A 19721-nucleotide genomic window follows, 5' to 3' on the forward strand; every position below is an offset into this window, starting at 1 on the left:
GCCATAAAGGATATCCTTCGGGATGCGGCCGTCCTCCATCCGGCACACGTGGCCGAGCCAGCGCAATGGTAGACCCCAGATAGGTGAACTGGTGGACAACGTCTCGTTCATAGCTGTCGATGGTGATAACAGGGGGAGTATCCACATTTTGGCCCAGCACATTGGTCTTTTTCAGGCTGATGGTGAGACCGAAGTCTTTGCAGGCTTGAGAGAATCTGTCCATGAGACACTGGAGTTGTTGTTCAGAGTGTGAGGTGACTGCAGCATCATCAGCGAAGAGCATGTCTCTGATAAGGGCCTCGCGTACCTTGGTCTTCGCTCTCAGTCTTGCGGGATTTAACAGTCGTTCATCTGATCTAGTGTGTCGGTACACTCCTTCGGTTGAGGTCCCAAATGCATGCTTCAAGAGCAGAGAGAAAAACACGCCAAAGAGGGTGGGCGCGAGGACACAGCCTTGTTTCACACCACTCTTGATGTCAAAGGGCTCGGACATGCTGCCCTCATACTGGATGGTTGCCTTCATGTCATCGTGGAATGACCTGATCATGCTATGTAGTTTCGGGGGGCATCCGATTTTCAAAACGATGTTAAAAAGCCCATCCCTGCTTACCAGAGCAAACAGCTTTAGTGAGGTCTATGAAGGTAACATATAGGGGCTTCTGCTGTTCACAGCACTTCTGTAGTTGATGGAGGAAGAAGATCATGTCCACTGTTGAGCGTTCTGCTCGGAAGCCGCACTGGGACTCAGGGTAGACCCGCTCAGCTAGTTTCTGAAGGTGCACAAGCACGACTCGGGTGTTGAGTTTGAGGAGGGAAATGCCCCTATAGTTGTTGCAGTCACTTCTGTCACCCTTGTTCCTATACAGGGTGACAGTCTTGGGATCTCTCACGTCTTGCGGTATGGCTCCTTCTCTCCAGCACTGGCGAAGGACGTCATACAGTGGCTGCAAGAAGGTGTTTTTGCAGCTCTTGATCAGATCCGGCAGGATGCCATCGTTGCCAGGTGCTTTGCCACAGGCCATGCTGTCAATAGCCTTACGGAGTTCCTCCAGTGTTGGTTCGGCATCTAGCTCCTCCATGATGGGCAGAGGTTCGATGGCGTCAAGGGCTGAAGTGACAACGACGTTCTCTCTGGAATATAGCTCTGGGTAGTACTCTACCCATCTCTCCGCCTGCTTGCCTTTGTCGGTGATCACTTCCCCGCTGGACGATTTGAGGGGGGCTGTTTTGCTCTGAGTTGGACCTAGAGCTTTCTTGATCCCCTCATACATCCCTCTGATGTTGCCTGTTACAGCTGCAGTCTGGATGTCGTCGCTGACCTGCTTCCAGTATTCATTGGCACATCTTCTCGCTGTCTGCTGCACTTTGCTCCTGGTGGCTCTGAGTGCTTGGAGGGACTTCTCACTTGGTGAGCACTTGTATTCAGCAAGAGCAGCACGCTTCTCTTCGATGACGGGAGTCATCTCACTGGAATTGGCTTCAAACCAGTCGCAGTTCTTAGAGGTCTTTCTCCCAAAGATTGCGAAGGCTGTTTTCTGAATTGTCTCCCGGAGGTAGTCCCATTTCTCAGAGGCAGAGTTGGGCAGTTGGTCTACAGACAGGGTATCTTCAAGGAACTTGGCAAACTCAACTTTTTCTGTATACTGCATCTTGGCGGTATCGATGCGTGGCTTCCCCACTTGTTTGGTGCGATGGATCTTCCTTGGGTGTAGCCTGATGTTGCTGCACACTAGTGAATGGTCGGTGTCGCAATCTGCACCATGGAATGTGTGAGTGAGGAGCACAAACTTGAGGCTTGTACGTCTGACAATGACCACGTCCAGCTGGTGCCAATGCTTTGAGCGTGGATGTCTCCATGATACTTTGTGTTGCGGCTTCGTCTGGAAGTAAGAGTTGGTCAGGCAGAGGCCGTGATAGGAGCAAAGCTCTAACAGGCACTGCCCATTCTCATTGATCTTGCCAACTCCAAAGTGTCCCAGGCAAGAAGGCCAAGAGTCATGGGCGGCACCCACTCTGGCGTTGAAGTCACCAAAAAGGACGAGGTGTTTATTACTGGGAATATTATTGATGATGTCACTGAGGTTGGTGTAGAACTCGTCCTTTGCCTCAGGTGTGGATGTCAGAGTAGGAGCATAGGCACTGATAAGGGTGACTGGACTGTCAGAGGTTTGGAGTCGGAGAGTTAGTCGGCGTTCCGACCCCTTGTCACCTGGTTCAACCATTTTCAACAAGGAGTTCCTGACTGCAAATCCTACTCCATGTTCTCTGCGCTCCTCTGCACTCTTTCCTTGCCAGAAGAAAGTGTAATCTTTCTCCTCGAGTGTGCCTGATCCAGCTGGACGTGTTTCTTGCAGAGCAACTATGTCCACCTGTAATCTCTGCAGCTCATCATTGATGACGGCTGTCTTTCTCGCATCGCTGATGTCTTGAAGGTCCACAGCGAGTCCTGGTGTCATTGTTCGGACGTTCCAACATCCGAGTTTGAAAACTGGTCTCATCCGTTTATTTAATTTCTTTACTTTGTTGCCTGGTGCGATGGTTACAGTCTGCTTGTTGGTGTTATCCTAATCCCCATGCACCCAATGAGGGAGACAGACTGTGGCGGGACAACACCTAACTGGCTGGGGGCTGCCCAGCTTAAGGCGGGTGGTAGCTGTCCAGTGAGATCCGAATATCTCTCCCACCATCAGAAGCAACTCCTGGCACCACGCTCTACACCAATCGAGCACTGTGGCTTATCACCGGTAACCTGCTGCTTCCCGTGTTGTTTCGACGCTGTGAGGCGAAGCTGGAGTGTCCTCTCCAGGGTGCAAGCCAGGGCAAGATAATATGGAGAACCAACTGTTGCCCAAGTAGAAGGTCCTCCCTCTCCACACTGAAGATGGATCCAAAGGAACAGCAAATGCCGCGACAGTTTGGCAGCAACAGCGTCACAGGAGTTGCCGGAACGTCGCTGAAAACAGCGGTGGACCGCCTTAGGGACCATTTGCTAGATGGCCGTTGGCTCACAGAGAAGCTCATCTTTCCCTTTGTCAGATCTTGTTTTTAATCCTGCTGGGTGTCTAGCTACCCACCCTCACTGGACAAGTCCAGTGCAGGAGCCGGTTTAGTCCCCGGACCACTCCACCATGATACAGGTAGTACTGGCTTACATGGTACCAGTAGCAGGCAAAGCCTGACCTGACCTGACCAAAGCCTGACCTTGTGAGCCAACGGCCATCCATATCTCGTGCCCAACTCTGCGGACGTCCTCCTGCAGTTGGGTTACTTTTTTTTTTACCTCCACAGGGCAGCACCGGATGATGGGATTAGGGCAAAGCCTTCGACACCCACACTCTTTGATGAATGGAGGAAAACCACCCGGGAAACATTCCCGGGTCAGATTGTGGTGCTGTGTGTCGGGGTGGTGCTGAAGTGTCATCCACCAGGCGGCGATCTCCTTGGGTTAACCTGAGGCTGTCCCTTCAGGTGGGTGCCTGCAATGTCCTATCCCGAAGAGAGGATGATCACATGTCTCTGTTATCATCTCTGCTCAAGCATTTGAACATCGCTATTGCAGCACTCTATGAGGTTCGGAGACCGGATTGCGGCGAGATCATGGCGGGTGGTTACACCTACTATTGGTCTGGAGTTTCTTTGGCTGTGTCCAATGAGCTGATTCCAATGATAATTGAGGTAATGCCGGTCAACGAGCATATTATGGGATGAAGGATTTGTCTCTCCTTGGGTGTCAGTTGCCTGGTCTCTGTCTCTGCTTCGAATGAGGCGAGTGATCTCACCATGAGGGACGCATTCCATGCCATTCTCAAGTCTGTGGTTGATCAATGCCCCAGGTGAGATACTCTTCTGGTCTGGTGGTTTCAGCGCCCACAGGCTCATTGCTGGACTTGGTATTCCACGGCTGGTGGTGTGGAAAAGGAGATTGACCACATGCTCGGTGATGGTCGCTGGAGGATGATCCAGAACTGCAGGGTCTACCAGAGTGCTCAGTTCCTCAACACCGACAACAAGCTTGTGGTCGCAACTGCAGTTTCAGCTTCAATCCAGGAGAATGGTAACATCCCAGCCTTGGCTGAATGTTGGCAAACTGAAGAATGAGATGGTAGCTGAGGAATTTGAAAACAGGCTGAGTGGGGATTTGAGGGGTTTGAACACTTTAGAGACTCCTGAAGAGTTGTAGTGTGCTTTCAAGACCACCTTCCTTGATGTTTCCGGTGGATGTCTTGGAACTCACCGTTGGGCGAAGAATAATTTTGTGTCTCAAGTTACACTGGATACCATTGACCAGAGTCACAGGGCCAGGCTGAATGGCAGAGCTGAGCTGTTCAGGGAGTCGAGGCAAAAACTGTACGTGCGCCAAGGGTGGACAAGGAGGCCTATGTGCGAGGAATCTGTGAGGGGTGAGAGCATCAGCTGTGGTCTGGTGATTCTCATCCTGCTTTTCGGGGGAATTTGCGCATTGCATTCCTCCAAGCCCACCCTTTGGTATGCTGTAGTTGGAGTGGAGGGTGGTGGGCTCTTGACAGAGGAGTTTTAAGTGAAGGCCCACTGGACCGGTTACTTTGAGGGGCTGTACCACCAGATGTTGAGTTGGATGTCAGGGGTGTTTCTATCCCCACTGCTGACCATGCAATCAACTGTGATCAACCTTCGTTTGTGGAAACACAGGCTGTGGTGAACCGGTTGAAATGGTGTCAAGCTCTTGGGATCTGTTGCATCCATGCTGAACTTCTCAAGGCTGGTGGAAATGCTGTACACATGTCGTTGCATGCAGTACTGGGCTCTGCCTGGAACACAGGCATCATCCCAAGAGGCCAATGGCAACTTTGAAAGAGCTACAGGCTTTTATGGCAAAGACTGGCACTGTGGGCATGTGACAACAATATCCCAAGCACTCAACAAATGTGACCTGTATGGTCGGGTGACAAGAAGGAAGCCATTACTCAAAAATACCCACCTTGAGTCCTGTTTAAGACGTGCCAAAAACCACTCTGGAGATTCTTAAGCCATGTCGCAAAACGTTTTGTGGTCTGACGAAACGAAGATGGAACTTTTTGGCCAAAATGCAAAACGTTACGTTTGGCGCAACCCAGCACAGCACCTCACCCAAAGAACACCATCCCTCCTGTGAAGCACGGTGGTGGCAGCATCACGTTATGGGAATGTTTCACATCAGCAGGGATTGGGGCATTTGTCAAGATAGAAGGGAAAATGGATGGAGCAAAATACAGAAAAATCCTCGAGGAAAACCTTCTGCCCTCTGCAAGGAAGCTGAAATTGGGACGGAAGTTCACCTTTCAGCACGACAACGACCCGAAGCACACAGCTAAAGCTACACTGGAGTGGTTAAGGAACAAAGAGAGAAGTGTCCTTGAGTTGCCCAGTCAGAGCCCTGATCTAAATCAAATGGAAAATCTGTGGCATGACTTGGAGATTGCTGTCCATCGACGCTCCCCTCACAACTTCACTGAGCTTGAACAGTTTTGTGCAGAAGAATGGGCGAATATTTCCCATTCAAGGTGTGCAAAGTTGGTGGTGACCTATCCCAATAGACTCACACCTGTTATTGCTGTCAAAGGTGCTTCCACCAAATATTAACTCAGGCGGGGGGGGGGGGGTGGACACTTATCCAACCGAGATATTCTAGTTTTGTTGTTATTCAAAATTTTCTGAAATTTTTGGAATTTATTTTTCTCTTAGAAGGTGTGGGTTAAGATGTGTAAATAAAGGTGGGAAAAGTCTGATTTAATGGAATTTAATTCCAGGATGCAAGGCAACAAAAGGTGAAAATTTTGAAAAGGGACTGTGCACTTCCCATTGGCAATGCACTGTCGAAGCCAAAAGTATTGACACCCTTGCACTTTTTTCAAATAATGCTCCATTTCTTCCAGAAAATTGTTGAAATTAAAAAAAATCTTTTGGTTTCCACATATGTATTTCTTTGGTTTGCAGTGGAACAAAACAAACAAGAGCTCAAGTGAGCACAATGTACGCCCAAACAAGAAGGTATATGCAGAATTGTGCTGCTGCATGGAAAACAGCAACCTGGTTGCCATGGCAACCACTTTAGATGACGAACGAATGTCGCGACACACCGTCTCCACAGTCTGTACCTATGTACCAAATATGAAACGTGAAAGTTGAAAACTTTGGGAGTTAGAGTGCGGACAGGAATGGATGGACGGACAGACAGACAGACGGACGGACGACCGGTATCACATAATACGCCCCGATATATATATATATATATATATATATATATATATATATATATATATATATATATATATATATATATATATATATATATATATCGGGCGTATAAAAAAGCTGAAAAAATTAGTAAATCTTAGTTCATTCCACAAAGAAATCCTAAAATGGTCCGGACAATATTTTTGGCATCTTTTCGGAGTTCGAAATTATTTGATTTCAAGCAGGTGATTCCCCTTTACTTTGGAATTGAACTCACCTGTGCTGAGTTGCAGGTGCCTGCAAAATAATAATAAAAATCACTCATTCAAGCAGTTTGAGTGGAGAAAAGGAGTCATTCTGCTGTTTTGTGTCACTGTGTGTCCCTCTATGATAGAGCATGGAGAAAAGAAAGAAAACCGGAGAATTGTCTGAGGAGGTCAGACACAAGATTGTAGTCAAACATGGACAATGTCAAGGCCACAAGTCCATCTCCAGAGACCTTCATGTTCCTGTGTCCACCGTATCATAGATAATAATTATACCAGGAAACCAACTTAAATGACAAAACTCTGATCAGCAAGGAATGAGTTAACATTCGCATTACGTGTGACCGAACACCAAATGAATTCAACTTCCTGAGAAGGTCCAATGTTTACATTAATTTATTATTCACATAATTGGTATTTTCATCAAAAGTTCGCTTGTTATCAATAACAGTGCCCAGGTATTTTAATTCACAATTTGCACCTTTTTACCATTTATGGTCGCAGGTTTATTATTCATGATTGTGACGTTTTCAAAAAAAATAAAAAAAGGGTAAATGGCTGCATAGGGTTAACCCCTTTAAGAACCTTCAGGACCTTTCAGACCTCTTTGACCCTTTCGAACCCGTAGACCCTTAAAGACACCAAAGACAATTAAGACCCAATAGAACCTGATGAACCCTTTCGACCCTTTATAATCCCAAAGACTCTTCAATTACTTTCTACCCTTTAGACCTTCACAACTTTCAGACCATTTAATACCATTTAGACCTTTTTGGCCTTTAGACCCTTTTTAGACGTTTTAAGATCCTTTAGACCCCTTCAGGCATAACTTTCAGTTATGGTAACAAAATAAATTCCAAACAAAGCAAGTATCCAATCACCACCTACTGACTGACAAAAAAAGGTGAGCAGAGTTTTATCAAACCATGAAATGTATTCACATGTGCAAGCTGTGTTACCTGAACGAGTTTCAGGTTCCAGGGAGGATGGTTGACAATGCCTGCTCGCTCTATTTGATTGGTGACCGCTGCTTGCAACTCTTGGTAAGTGCTGTTGTCCAGCTGTATGCTTGGAAATAGGTCATTGATGAGACTCAAGAAGAGTTGTTCATCTTCATCCACCTGAGAGCCAAGCAAAAGCTGTGTTTTAGAAATTCGAGCCAGTCTCATGTTGCCTGCATTATCCTAAACACGAGGTTGTGTTGAAATGAAATAAAAAGAACACGAGAAGGGCACTCGGTGGAGCACATAGCTCCCCAAGGCTGGTTCGTTCACTTTTCGTATCCCACTGATAGGTCGGATCTGCATTCGTACCTGAACTAAACCAACTCATCCACCAGGTTTCGTCCCAATCTGTCCGAATACCTTTCTTTTGAGATATTGTGCTGTATATTGTTTTTGCTCCATCACTCAATGGTGAAAAATCACTTTAAAAATTCTTGGATCCAGATCCGGATTCGGATCTCCACCAAGATCTAATTATTTCATCCTTAACACGTACTCAAGCGCTATAACTAAATCTGTCCACACCTTTTTGTTCACAAACCAAATTTTGGGGAAGAAGCCAGTGAGATCAGGCTGCGGTTCGTTGCTTGGGAATGTCAAGATCTCTGACCTTGATTTCGCAGATGATGCAGTCATCCTTGCGGAAACACCGGATGTTCCTGAAGGGGCCTTCAAGGCCTGGATCAGGAATCGGAGCCGCTGGGACTACGGGTTTCCTGGATCAAAACGAAGATCCAGGCTTTCATAGACATCTTGGATGCTGATATCTTATCTGTGCCTGTTTGTGGTGAGGATGTTGAGGTCACGGAGAGATTCACTTACCATGGCAGTGATATTCATGTCTCCACAGATTGTAAGCCATAGGTCAATAGAAAACTGGTCGGGCCTGGGGAGTCATGGATTCACTGGATCATGGGGTGTGGAACTGTTGATTCCGATGCAGGAAGGCGAAAGTCCAAGTCTTGAGGTCCTTGGTGCTTCCAGTCTTGCTCTACGGATGTGAGACTTGGACTCTGACAAAGGATCCGAGACGAAGACAACTCCTTCGGAACCAGGTCTGTTCGGAGAATCCTTGGCTATCGCTGGTCAGACTTTGTGTCCAACGAGCGGTTGCTGAGAGAGACTCAAATGAGATTTGTTACCTGGATAGTCTGTGAGTGTCAGCTGCAGCTGTATGGACATGCGGCTCGTTTTCCTGACGTTGATCCTGCGAAGCAGGAGCCTCGTGAGTGAAGAAGGCCAACGGGATGACCACGTGCCTTGTGGTTGCAGCATGTTGATCAGCAGTTCAAGGAGATGGGGTTGGGCCAGGCATCTGCCTGGGGGATGGCCAGATGGAGGCCCCTGGAGTACCGACGGAAAGTGGACGCATCACCGAGCTGCTCCGGCGCATGCTCCCATACCGAACCTAACCTTTTCATCATCATCCATCCAGTTCGCTGCTTAAGGGTCGGTCCATGATGTTGAAGCAGTTTCTTGACAATGTTTCACTGTGGGGTTTGCCATTGCTTTCCTCATGGCAGCTAAGGCAGGAATTTGGCCCTGATATCGGTGATAACTCACAAACTCTTCAACAAAAGACGTTGTGGAGTTTCATTTTTTTAACATTCTTCCGCAATCAATGCGAGCAAACAAGTCCCCAGCTGAATATCTCATTGAAGCTGAAAGTACACTTTTTTTATACAATCCCGAACCTGCGAAGCACCCATCTTCACAGGTGTGAAACACACTTTTTGATTATTGACTATTAACTATTTCACTATTATTAGCTTGACTATTAAAACCTGATGGCTAATAACCTATCATTAATGTTTCAGCTCCACCAGTATCTCTCTTCTCCCTGACATTCTCCCTTCTTCCATTTACACCCCTTCTGATAAGACCCTCTCCCTCTCTCTTGAAACATACTATATGTTCCACTGCATGTGTGTGACGTTTCATTAATCCATACTTCTTACTCTTTTCCCTCTCTATAATCACCTCTTCTTTCGATTTGTGGCCGACTGCTCCTCTAATGTTGATGACTATTGAGAATGTGAAACAGCAAACTCCCTTGCTGTCCCCTCTGAGCTATCTCTTCCGACTCTGGAGAAATCTCAACCATCACCAAGCCAGTTGGCCAGTAGCAAGTTCATTAATTACTCGTGAGGGTGTTGAAGGTAAATAAATAATCCAACAAGATTGAATAATTGATTTGATATATATATATTTTTTTGCTCAACAACTCACATCTCGCCAAACAGATCGTATTCCCTGGTGGACATAATTTTGTCAAAACTTCCCTTCTGACCTTCCTTCTGCTCATCTGTTCCTCAGTATCTACATCATTGACCATCTTTGACCAAATCCACCAATGTGTTGTCATATCTAACACTTCAACAAGGTAAACATGCAATCTACTGTCTCTCAAAGATTGTCCAAAGATTTATCATCTGAAGGCAGAGAATGGCTGGGACTCAATTCTCAAGGACACGATCTTCTCCATCAATGTGTCACGCCGTGCCTCCAGCTCTGATGCCTGGCATTGCATCCTTGATATATTGAAACAAGAGCGAACAAACAACTTACCTTTTATACCTGGAAAGCTGATCCAACAGTGGAACCGGTGGTCACTTTGTGAAGAAAACAACCTACAACAACCTACTTGTGTGGATGTGCATCCTCAACCCTTTCCTCTAGCCTGCAATGCTAACAGTAAAAGTTTGGCTGTGTTCTGCTTGTCCATTTGTTTCATGGCAATCTGTCGTTGGTTTGTTGAGTTTTCATGTTCTATCGTCGAACTCTTTCAAACCAGTTTTGAAAGATTCATGTCTCATAAGACCCGCATCACGATGGTGGACTCGCTGTCCTTTGGACGAGCTCGCTTCTGGGAACCAAGTGTACGCAACACAGACAAGATGTTCCGCAGGCCAAAATCGTAGTGCACCTGCAAAATAAACAGAACAAGAGTCTCGCTTAAAATGGAACATTTATTTATTTATTTATTTTAACAAGATAGACAAGAAGAAGCATAAAAATTAAGCATAAAAGCAAAGAAGCAAATCCAAACTAATTCGATCAATCCAAACACGGACGGCACAAAAGAACATCATTTACCCAACACGGTCTTGAGAAAAAGGACATAGGAAGGGTCTTTTCGATTCTTGCTTCGCGTTTCTGAGCGCAATCAATATTTTCCACGAGCTGTGATTTTGTCTGAATCTCGATGTAGCCCAACAATGAGAGGGTGAGCGGCAAATTTGATTGGTCGAGATGGCATACAATGGCATTACATTTTGCCCAATTACTGAACTGATATTTTTTGGAAGTGCCAATGTGGAGATTTGCGTTCTTCCGCGTTCAGGTGTATAATTCAATTGATATAAAATTAATGTTTCAAAGCCTGAAGAAAGAAAAGAAAAAACTTTTTTTTGGAAGTTTAAAGCCATTGATCCACCATCTTTTACATCACCATATTTAACATGTTAAATTAGTTATTCGTGCCCGTTGTTTGTGTCCTTTGTAACATCCCTCAAAGCAATAGGTTTCCTGTTCGGAATGATTTTTTAATATAGTTTGACTTCCTGAGAGGTAGAGTAAAACAATTGCCTCACTCCTCTGTGTGCATGCGCACTCGGGAAGGGATTCTGTACCAACTTTATATAAAATTCAATGGAATTCAATTGTTCGAAATATAAAATTCCATTCAAAACACAGGACCACTGGACCTGTCGCTTAGCTGGGCCCTGGCCTAATGTTTGAACCTAAATTTGGAATCATTCTGACTGGTGCATCTGGAGAAGATTTTTGAATAAATTTACTAAGTCAACCATTGAGACCAACTGAAAGTCATGTGACCAGAACGAGCTTTGCAATTCCTGTGATCAGTCCGGAAAGGAACGTTGCTGCAAAATTTCAGCAAGATTGGCCCAGCGTGAGGTTTGAAAGTTCATCCTTGATGTTAGAAAGATGTTTTCTGGCTCTCCTCAGGGTAGACACACACTTGTGCCGAGCTTTGTGGAAGGAATTGAGATTGCCTTCAGTCGGATTTGCCTTCCATGAGGCGAAGGAAAGTTGTTTCAGGAAAACAGCCTCACCACAAGCTTCAGTGTACCATGGGTGGGAGGAAGGGTCGGACAACTGAAGACGAGATTGGATAAATCTGTGCCTGAGAGAGAGAGCAAATTTCTTTGAACGAATTCCCAGGATGAGTTGATGTCAGAGAAAGCAGAATTGAGAGTGATTCTTCACCATTGAAAGATAGGGCAAAGAGCGATGTACTGTTGGAACCCATGATTCACTCTTCGTGGACCCCCCATATTCATGGTTAATAAACTGCGACATGCTTCGACATTCACAGCCCTGTGCTTCGCGTATTCGCGGTTTTTCACAGGAGAAAAAGAAATAATTCCACAAGCCTCGCTCACAGTTCCAAAACATGTCTTCCACCAGCCATGCTCGCTGCAAGCAAGCTGTGTGTACATACAGCACAGTATAGTCAGGTCAGGGCAGGTCAGGTGTGGGAACAGGTGCCGGAGCGGTGCGGCGCTGCGTCCACTTTCCGCCGGATTCCAGGGGCCTCTGTCTGGCCATCCTCCAGGCAGATGCCTGGCTCATCCTTATCTCCTTGAGATGCTGATCAATCTGCCGCAAGCACGAGGCACATGGTCGGCCCATTGAGCTCCTCCACTCACGAGGCTCCCTCGCTGTGAGAATCTGGTGAACATGACCAACGTAAGGAAAACGAGCCACATGACCATTCAGCCACAGCTCAAACTCACAGACGATGTAGGTAACAAATCTCATTTGAGTCTCTCTCAGCAACCGCTCGTTGGACACAAAGTCTGACCAGCGATAGCCTAGGATTCCCCGAAGAGACCTGGAACCAAAGTAATGAAGTCTCTGTCTCAGATCCTGAGTCAGAGTCCAAGTCTCATCTGTAGAGCAAGTCTGGAAGCACCAAGGAACTGAAGACTGAGACTTTCGTCCACCTGCACAGGCACCGACATCGCCACACTCCATGATCCAGTGAATCTATGACTCCCCAGGCCCGACCCAGACATCTAACGACCCTTGGCTCACAGCCAGCGCAGACATGAATATCACTGCCAATGCAAGAGAATCCCTTCGTGACAACATCCTCACCACAAACAACATCAAAAGTTGTTTGTTTGTGCAAATTAAAATTTTAAACGGTATTTGCTCTTGTTTTTTTCATTTATTTTACTTTTACGGTTCGGATGGTAAATCCATTTTCATGAATTGTTAATCACATTCCTTCAATAAACATTGGAAATGGTACCTGGTGCTTAAAAAAAATAATTGTAAGCATTTTCTATGAAACTGTAATCATGTGCATTCGAAGTCGAAAAGATTTTAAACTTGTAAAAGTTTCCCCAATAAATCAGGAACCGCCAGGAACCCATCTGCCTTTTTCCGATGAATCAATGTGCGACAATTACGGCTTCGCCATTCGCGGCATTTTTCATGACTCGGAAACCTATCCCCCTTTTCCCCCATTGAAACAACGCGCCACATTTGCATTGTTGACATTCGTGGCTACGACATTCGCGGTATTTTTTTGAGGTTCAAGAACCACCGGGAACCTATCCCCCCTTTTTCCATTGAAACAATGCCTCGCTGTTCGCGGATGCGCAGCATTTTCCAGGAACCTCTCCCCGACGAATAGTGGGGTCCGACCGTGTTCTCAATGTCGCGTAATATATCAAAAATTTATGGGGGCCTGATGTGTTCCAGTGAATCAGGCATTGCGTGGCAGTTACTCGCTCTACCGATTGCCCTTCCAGTTATGGATATTTTTATGGGGTCTATGAATGACATGGTACAAGTGTTAACATTTGCAGTGTTTCAATAGATTGTTTTTTTTTAATCTGCAGTGTTCCCCACAGCTTGCACAATACAAGTACTGGTTAACAGCAGCGTTCGTCACAAGCAATGCACCAAACGTTTGTTCAAACTTTATAATCATCCTCAAACTTTCAACCTCTCACAGGTATTCCTGTGATAACATATTTCATGTGCCATTGTTCCTCAAACTGCATCTCAATTTCATCAGCGATAAAGTTGAATTTACTTTCGTGGACCCTGAGACCTCACACTCACAAGAGGCTAAAATATGAGAATGTGCAGGCAATTCAACAATTGATTGAAACACAAAACAAAAACAAAAAGTCATTGCTTGCCATGGAAGCTTGGAAAAATGGCTTTTTCAAAAAGCCCATAATTATGTTATTATATTAAGAGAATAATAATGCCGATTTCAAACATAATTGGACTGTAATCAAGGAATGTGTCACACGAGTGAAAGTATAGTGTTGAGTGCACACAAGTGGTGTGCTGTTGACATTTACAAGCACAGTATGCAACATCTTGCAAATGCTTACACATCATGTGGATAACAATCTCAATTGCTTGAGATTTGAAAGGAAGAGCAAACAATGAATTCCATGAGATATGCGACATAATAACAAACACAGTTAATTTATCAATATGCCATGTGATTCATTGTAATTTAAATTTTGCACTTTATGATACAATGCAGTTCATTACCAAAATACAAAATTACAATTATAAATGATCCCGGGTCAAATTACAATACAATTCGCCTTCAAACATTTATGAAATGTCATTGTGAACACACAGTAAAATAAATAAATAAATAAATAAATAAATAAATAAAAACAACAGACCTGTTTTGTAAGTTGTTCTTCACAAAGCTTGTACAATACAAAAAACTTCTGAGCGAGAATAACATTTTCCAGGAACCCACAGCAAGCAAGCTTCACTCGCATGATGATCTAAAAAAAAAATAAATACATAAATAAATTAATACATTCAACATCGCACCCGAGGGATGAAGGAAGCAGGTTCAGTTTGTCATTTTTTTTTTTATATAAAATAGGCAAAGCCAAGAAACGAACTAAACCAGTTCGGACTACCCTTTGGAACCTTCTGGAATGACCCTTTGGAACCCAATGACAATTAAACACGGTGCGTTAGAAAGGTTCTTCCTCATTTTTGACAGAAGGATGGAAGGAAGGACGAACCCAAACTTTGAATCGGCTTCGCTGTTTAAAAATAAGAGAGATACAATGGTTTCCTGAAAACAAACATTTTATCACAAGGGTTTAGTTATACTCACATTGATTGGTTCGAATATTTTAAAATGCAATCAAAACATCTTCATTATTGATCACGATGACACTGTGTTCCTCTTCGACACGAGCCAATGCACTAAATGTTCCAAAATGCTTCAAAGATTGTTGCTGACAATAAAAACAACATTTTAAACTTGTTATTTAATATATTTGACTGCAGAGACTGTGGCTGCTTGGCTGCATCATTCTCTGTGGGCACAGCTGTGCTGCTGATGCGGTGACCCTGATACCGGCATGATGATGCTCATTTTACCAGCTATGGAAGGATGACAGTACCTGGTGTTGATTCAATGGTGTGACAGGAGCTTGAACTCAACACCACACAATCCTGAGCCAACAGTCTTAACCATGAAGCCAACACCAAGCCATTAAACATGTGGACAGAAGGAAACTTACAGAGATGCCAACTTTTGGAAATCAGAATTAGGGAGGATTTTCAACCGACACCAAATTATGTGCGCCAAGCGCACATCTCGAGCGCGGAGCGCTCGACCCTTGCGCCGGGGTCCATGGCCCGCCTTAGGGCCCTGGAAGCTCTGGGGTTCTAGACGCTCTCTAGTGCCCTCTGAGCCCTATTTTGGAGCATTTAACATGTTAAGAATTCCCACTTTTTGAACAAAAAAAGGGGAAAATTGTGCACTTTTTAATGTTACATGTATGTTAATATTAGTAAGTTAGGGGACAATCAAAGATTAACAAAAAGCACAAAAGAAGCAATATTTTTCTGACCTTACTGGCTGGTACTACTGCTGCTTGCTTTTTCCATGGCAGCTTTGCTGAGTGACAGCTGTGTGGCTCTTTTAGCCCTTCTGATTATGTCTTTGCTGTATTCTCTCTGGTAGCAAGGGGTGCTATGAGCTAGTTTTTCAATTAAGAGAGCTTCCAGGGTTTTGACACTCAAATTGGGACGAAATTCAGTATGATTCTTCCGTACAAGACTGAGTGCCCGCTCACATGATGCGTTCGAATGAGGAATGACCAAGATTCCCTTCATCACTTTGCTCAAATTAGGATACTTCTTGGCACCAGTGCAGGGATCTGTGAGCTGTGAAATCCGATGCCACTGCTCATCCACTCTCACTGTCTCAGTAGCAATTGTAGCTATGGAGGCGTCTGCCTGGTAGTGAGCGAATTCACTCTCAAGACTGTCTATGTCACTATCACCGCCACTGAACAGACAGGGGAATTTCTTGATGAAAAACTCCACACAGTCAAACCCCACTTCTTGGTGTAGCTTAACATCCAGCACCTGAGCATGCTTGGCTAATTCATCACCTAGCGGCCAGGTTTTGAAGATGTAATTGCAGGCTTTCACATAATATGAGCGAACTGCACTGAAGAAACCTTGGATGTCTGACTCACTCAGAGTGAAGGTGGATTTCTTGAGACTCCTTTGTTCCCTTATATACAGTTTGGCATCGTTCCCAATCATGAGGTCCTCATCATTCTTCTGATGATTTCTGTCAGAGAAGGGTACATTTACCAGAGCAACCGATGACACCGATGGTTTCAAAAACCGTACGAAGATATCTTTCAGAAGACCATTCAATTCAGAAGACCAGAAGACCAAGATCAGGAGATGAATACAGGGTTCGTCTCTTTGGAGCAGAAGATTCCCCTTCTCAAAAAGCTTGTTAGCATATCGAAGGAAGAAACAATAGAGTTTTGTTTGTGGAGACAAGAACATCCTGTTGACACGTTTTTCTCTAGATTCCTGCACAGTGTTTGAGGAAGATGCGCTTTTAGTTGTAGAACTCGTAGTACACTTAGCCGCAGGGAGATCACACTTGCGTTTACTGCCAGCAGAAGAGGTCAGACTCGTAGTACCAGATCCAATTTTACGTTTGAGGAGAGAGCTTGAGGTAGGTGCAGCCAAGGAAGAAGACCTCTGATTCGAAGGTTTTGCTGAGCTTCTGTCAAGTGATTTGGCAAAAGCAGAACTTAACTTGGGTCCTTCTTTGCCTGTAGATGGGACTATCACAGTCTTTCTCGACTCTGAAGGGATCTGCTTTGTAGATGAACGTGATGAAGGGCCGGTGATGCTACCTGCTCTCAGCATTGGTTTTGGTGCTGTCCCTGCTGTCTTCTTCGCAGCAGATACTGCAGTGGTAGTGGTGAATGCTGCTCCACTAGTGCTTGATCCTGCAGTGCCAGTACTGGCAGTAGATACAGTGCCGTCCTTCTTGCTCGTTGTTAGAGTCTTGGCTACAGTTGGTTGCATTTTTCTTCGTACTTCTTCTTTGAAGAAGAGGCGAAGTGGCTCCCACTGTTCAATCAGCCTGTCTAGGCACTGACCAAGGGACAGCCACCTTGTTGCGACATGCTTCAGAATCTTGTGTGTCGGGGCATCACAGAGTTCTTGCAGTGCTTTCACTCCTTTGACGCGTTTACTACTTTTGTCCAAGTAGTAGTAAATATCGATGAGAAAGTCATCTAATTCAATGGGTAAGGCCTGAGCCGCCTTCTTGGCCGTATTGTGCATCATATGGCAAGGGCATCCCATGATGTAGCACTCTGGATTTTGTTTGTGGATATAAGCAGCGACTCCTTTGTGCTTGCCCACCATGACAGAGGCATTATCAGCACAAAAGGAAACACAATTTCCCCACGGAATTTTCCTGTCACTGAACTCATGATCAAGCAGTTTGAAAATGTTTTCTCCAGTGGAATCTTGTTTGCACGCAGGCAAACTTAGCAAACCTTGCTTCACAATCCCAGCACTGTTGTCATAGTACGAAATCAGGACAGGATATAGCTGGGCCTCACCACTGTCATTGCTACCGTCTGTAGCTAGGCTAAATGGAGCTAGTCTAGCAATATCGGCAATAGATGAAGCAGTAACATTTGACAACTCACCAATTACACTGGTCAACAACAAATTTGTTGTCTGCATTTTTTAAGCTGATTTAGGACGAATCTGATGCGCTGAATCCAAAACTCACATTAGTTTTGTTCAATCAGGTCAAGTTTTTGAGATATGGCCACATGTCGTTTTTTACATTTTTGTTCACATGTACGCATGTGTGGAGCATTTTAGAAGAAGTTGGTGGGGGTAAAATGTCATGTCAAATAATTGTTTTAATTGGAAATAATTATTTTAATGACAAGAAGTATTCAGGTACGATAGTTCTAGGTGATTATGTCGAAAAGGGATCAGTTTGAAGTCATAAAACCTCAAAATCTTCCAAAAATTGGTGAGGCAAAGCATAAAGTTCGTGGATCAAAACTAAAGTTAATGGGGCAGATTTTGTAATAATGTGATACAAAAAAGTTGTATTTCTTGAAATAACGAACTCTGAAGAATGTACAATACCTACATGCGCCAATTTATGACATGCGCTTCTGCTCAAGCTTGGAGTGCCACAGTACGAACCCAAAGATTGGAGACTGTTCATTGACAGCAGCAAGCGATCACTGAAATGTGTTCTGCTACACAACGGCAACCAGTTTGCCTCTGTACCCATCGCTCACTCGACTACACTGAAGGAGAAGTATGAAGCGGTGAAGTACGTGCTGGAGAAAATTGGTTATGATCAGCATAAGTGGTTTATTTGTGTTGACCTGAAGATGGTGAACTTTTGTTGGGACAACAGTCTGGCTTCACCAAGTACCCATGTTTTCTGTGCATGTGGGATAGTAGGGACCGTGCTCAGCATTACACGAAGAAGGACTGGCCTGTGCGGGAGGAATTGGTGCCATGCAAAGAAAGGAACGTCATCAACGACCCTCTGGTGGACAGAGACAGAATACTCTTCCCACCGCTGCATATCAAGCTCGGCTTAATCAAGCAGTTCACCAAGGCTCTGGACAAAGATGGTGACTGCTTCACTTACTTGTGCCAGGCTTTTCCAGGATTGACCATGGAGAAGTTGAAAGTTGGCATCTTTGATGGTTCTCAGATCCGTCAGCTCATCAGAGATCCAGAGTTCAAAAACTCAATGAACGAAGTGGAACTGGAAGCGTGGAAGACATTTGTTTTGGTGGTGAAGAACTTTCTTGGCAACAATAAGGCCAGAAACTACGCAGAACTTGTCAACAACATGCTGACTGCTTTCAGAAACCTGGGCTGCAACATGAGCATCAAGATGCACTACCTATTTTCACATATGAACCGGTTTCCTGAGAACCTGGGTTCAATGAGTGACGAGCAGGGGGAGAGATTCCATCAGGACATGAAGGAGATGGAGACCAGGTATCAGGGTCGCTGGGACGCAGTCATGATGGCTGACTACTGTTGGAATCTGAAGAGAGACCTCCCTGCCGCTGAACATTCCAGGAGTTCGAAGAAACGGAAGTTCAAGCCCTGAAGTTTGAACAGTGGTGACGCAACATGCAATTTCTTGTACTTACCTTTATCAATGCCCACCATTCAGATGACAGTAATCGATGTTTCTATCATGTAATCAATAAATGTTGTTGGCAAAACATTTTTTTTTCTTAAAAACATGTTTAGGATGATATGTGTTGACAAAAATCAGCTGATAATGCCACAAAAATGTAATTGATTTTGTCACAAGATCTGATTTTTTCAAATCAACTTAGCACAAAAACCTGACCTGATGGAGAGAAACGGATGCCATTTCCTGATTCAGCAGTGCCAGAATACCCTAATTCACTTGTAGAAATCTAGACAACATTCAGAAAGTAAAAAATTGTTGACCAGTGTTCTTTTTTCTTGTTCTTTTTTTTTTTTCTTTTTTTTTTCTTTCTTGCTTTTTGTTCTTGTTTTTTTTTTTTTTTTTGTTCTTGCACATCTTGCACATCTTGCAAGTTTTTGTTCTTGCACATCCATACTTTGAAGCAACTTTTGAATCTGGAAACATCTTTTGAAATAGAGGTCCAGCATGATCTGAGACTGATATGGGCAAGTTATGTTCCACAATAATTCCACTAAAGAGAAGTTCCGCTCGGGTAACATCCTCTTCCTCGCTTGTCCCTTGTTTGGTGAAATAATTCAGAAGTGTACCGGTACTCGTGCTCGAAGATCTCTCCTTTGCAATGTCTGTGTGCCGTTTGCTTCCAACGTGCTTCCGAATATCATCGCGACCTCCGTGCTCAACTGAAATATCAACGCTGCATACTGTACAATACGCATGATGAAT

General features: G+C 44.6%; 1 protein-coding gene across 1 annotated transcript in view; it reads right to left on the bottom strand.

The window, feature by feature from the left end:
• The window catches only part of LOC147006576 (dynein axonemal heavy chain 8-like), a gene marked incomplete at its 5' end in the record, with an annotated part of 164610 nt that overhangs the window by 106577 nt on the left and 38312 nt on the right, over positions 1-19721 (bottom strand). The window contains 3 exon segments of the mRNA XM_085868499.1: positions 7418-7579; positions 10254-10388; positions 14152-14259. Of these exon segments, the coding sequence (XP_085724625.1) occupies positions 7418-7579; positions 10254-10388; positions 14152-14259 (405 nt within the window).

This window comes from Eptatretus burgeri, unplaced genomic scaffold (genome assembly GCF_056783735.1).
Source record: "Eptatretus burgeri isolate ZD-2024b unplaced genomic scaffold, Ebu_testis_v1 Ebu_testis_scaffold_3164, whole genome shotgun sequence".
NCBI lineage: Eukaryota > Metazoa > Chordata > Myxini > Myxiniformes > Myxinidae > Eptatretus > Eptatretus burgeri.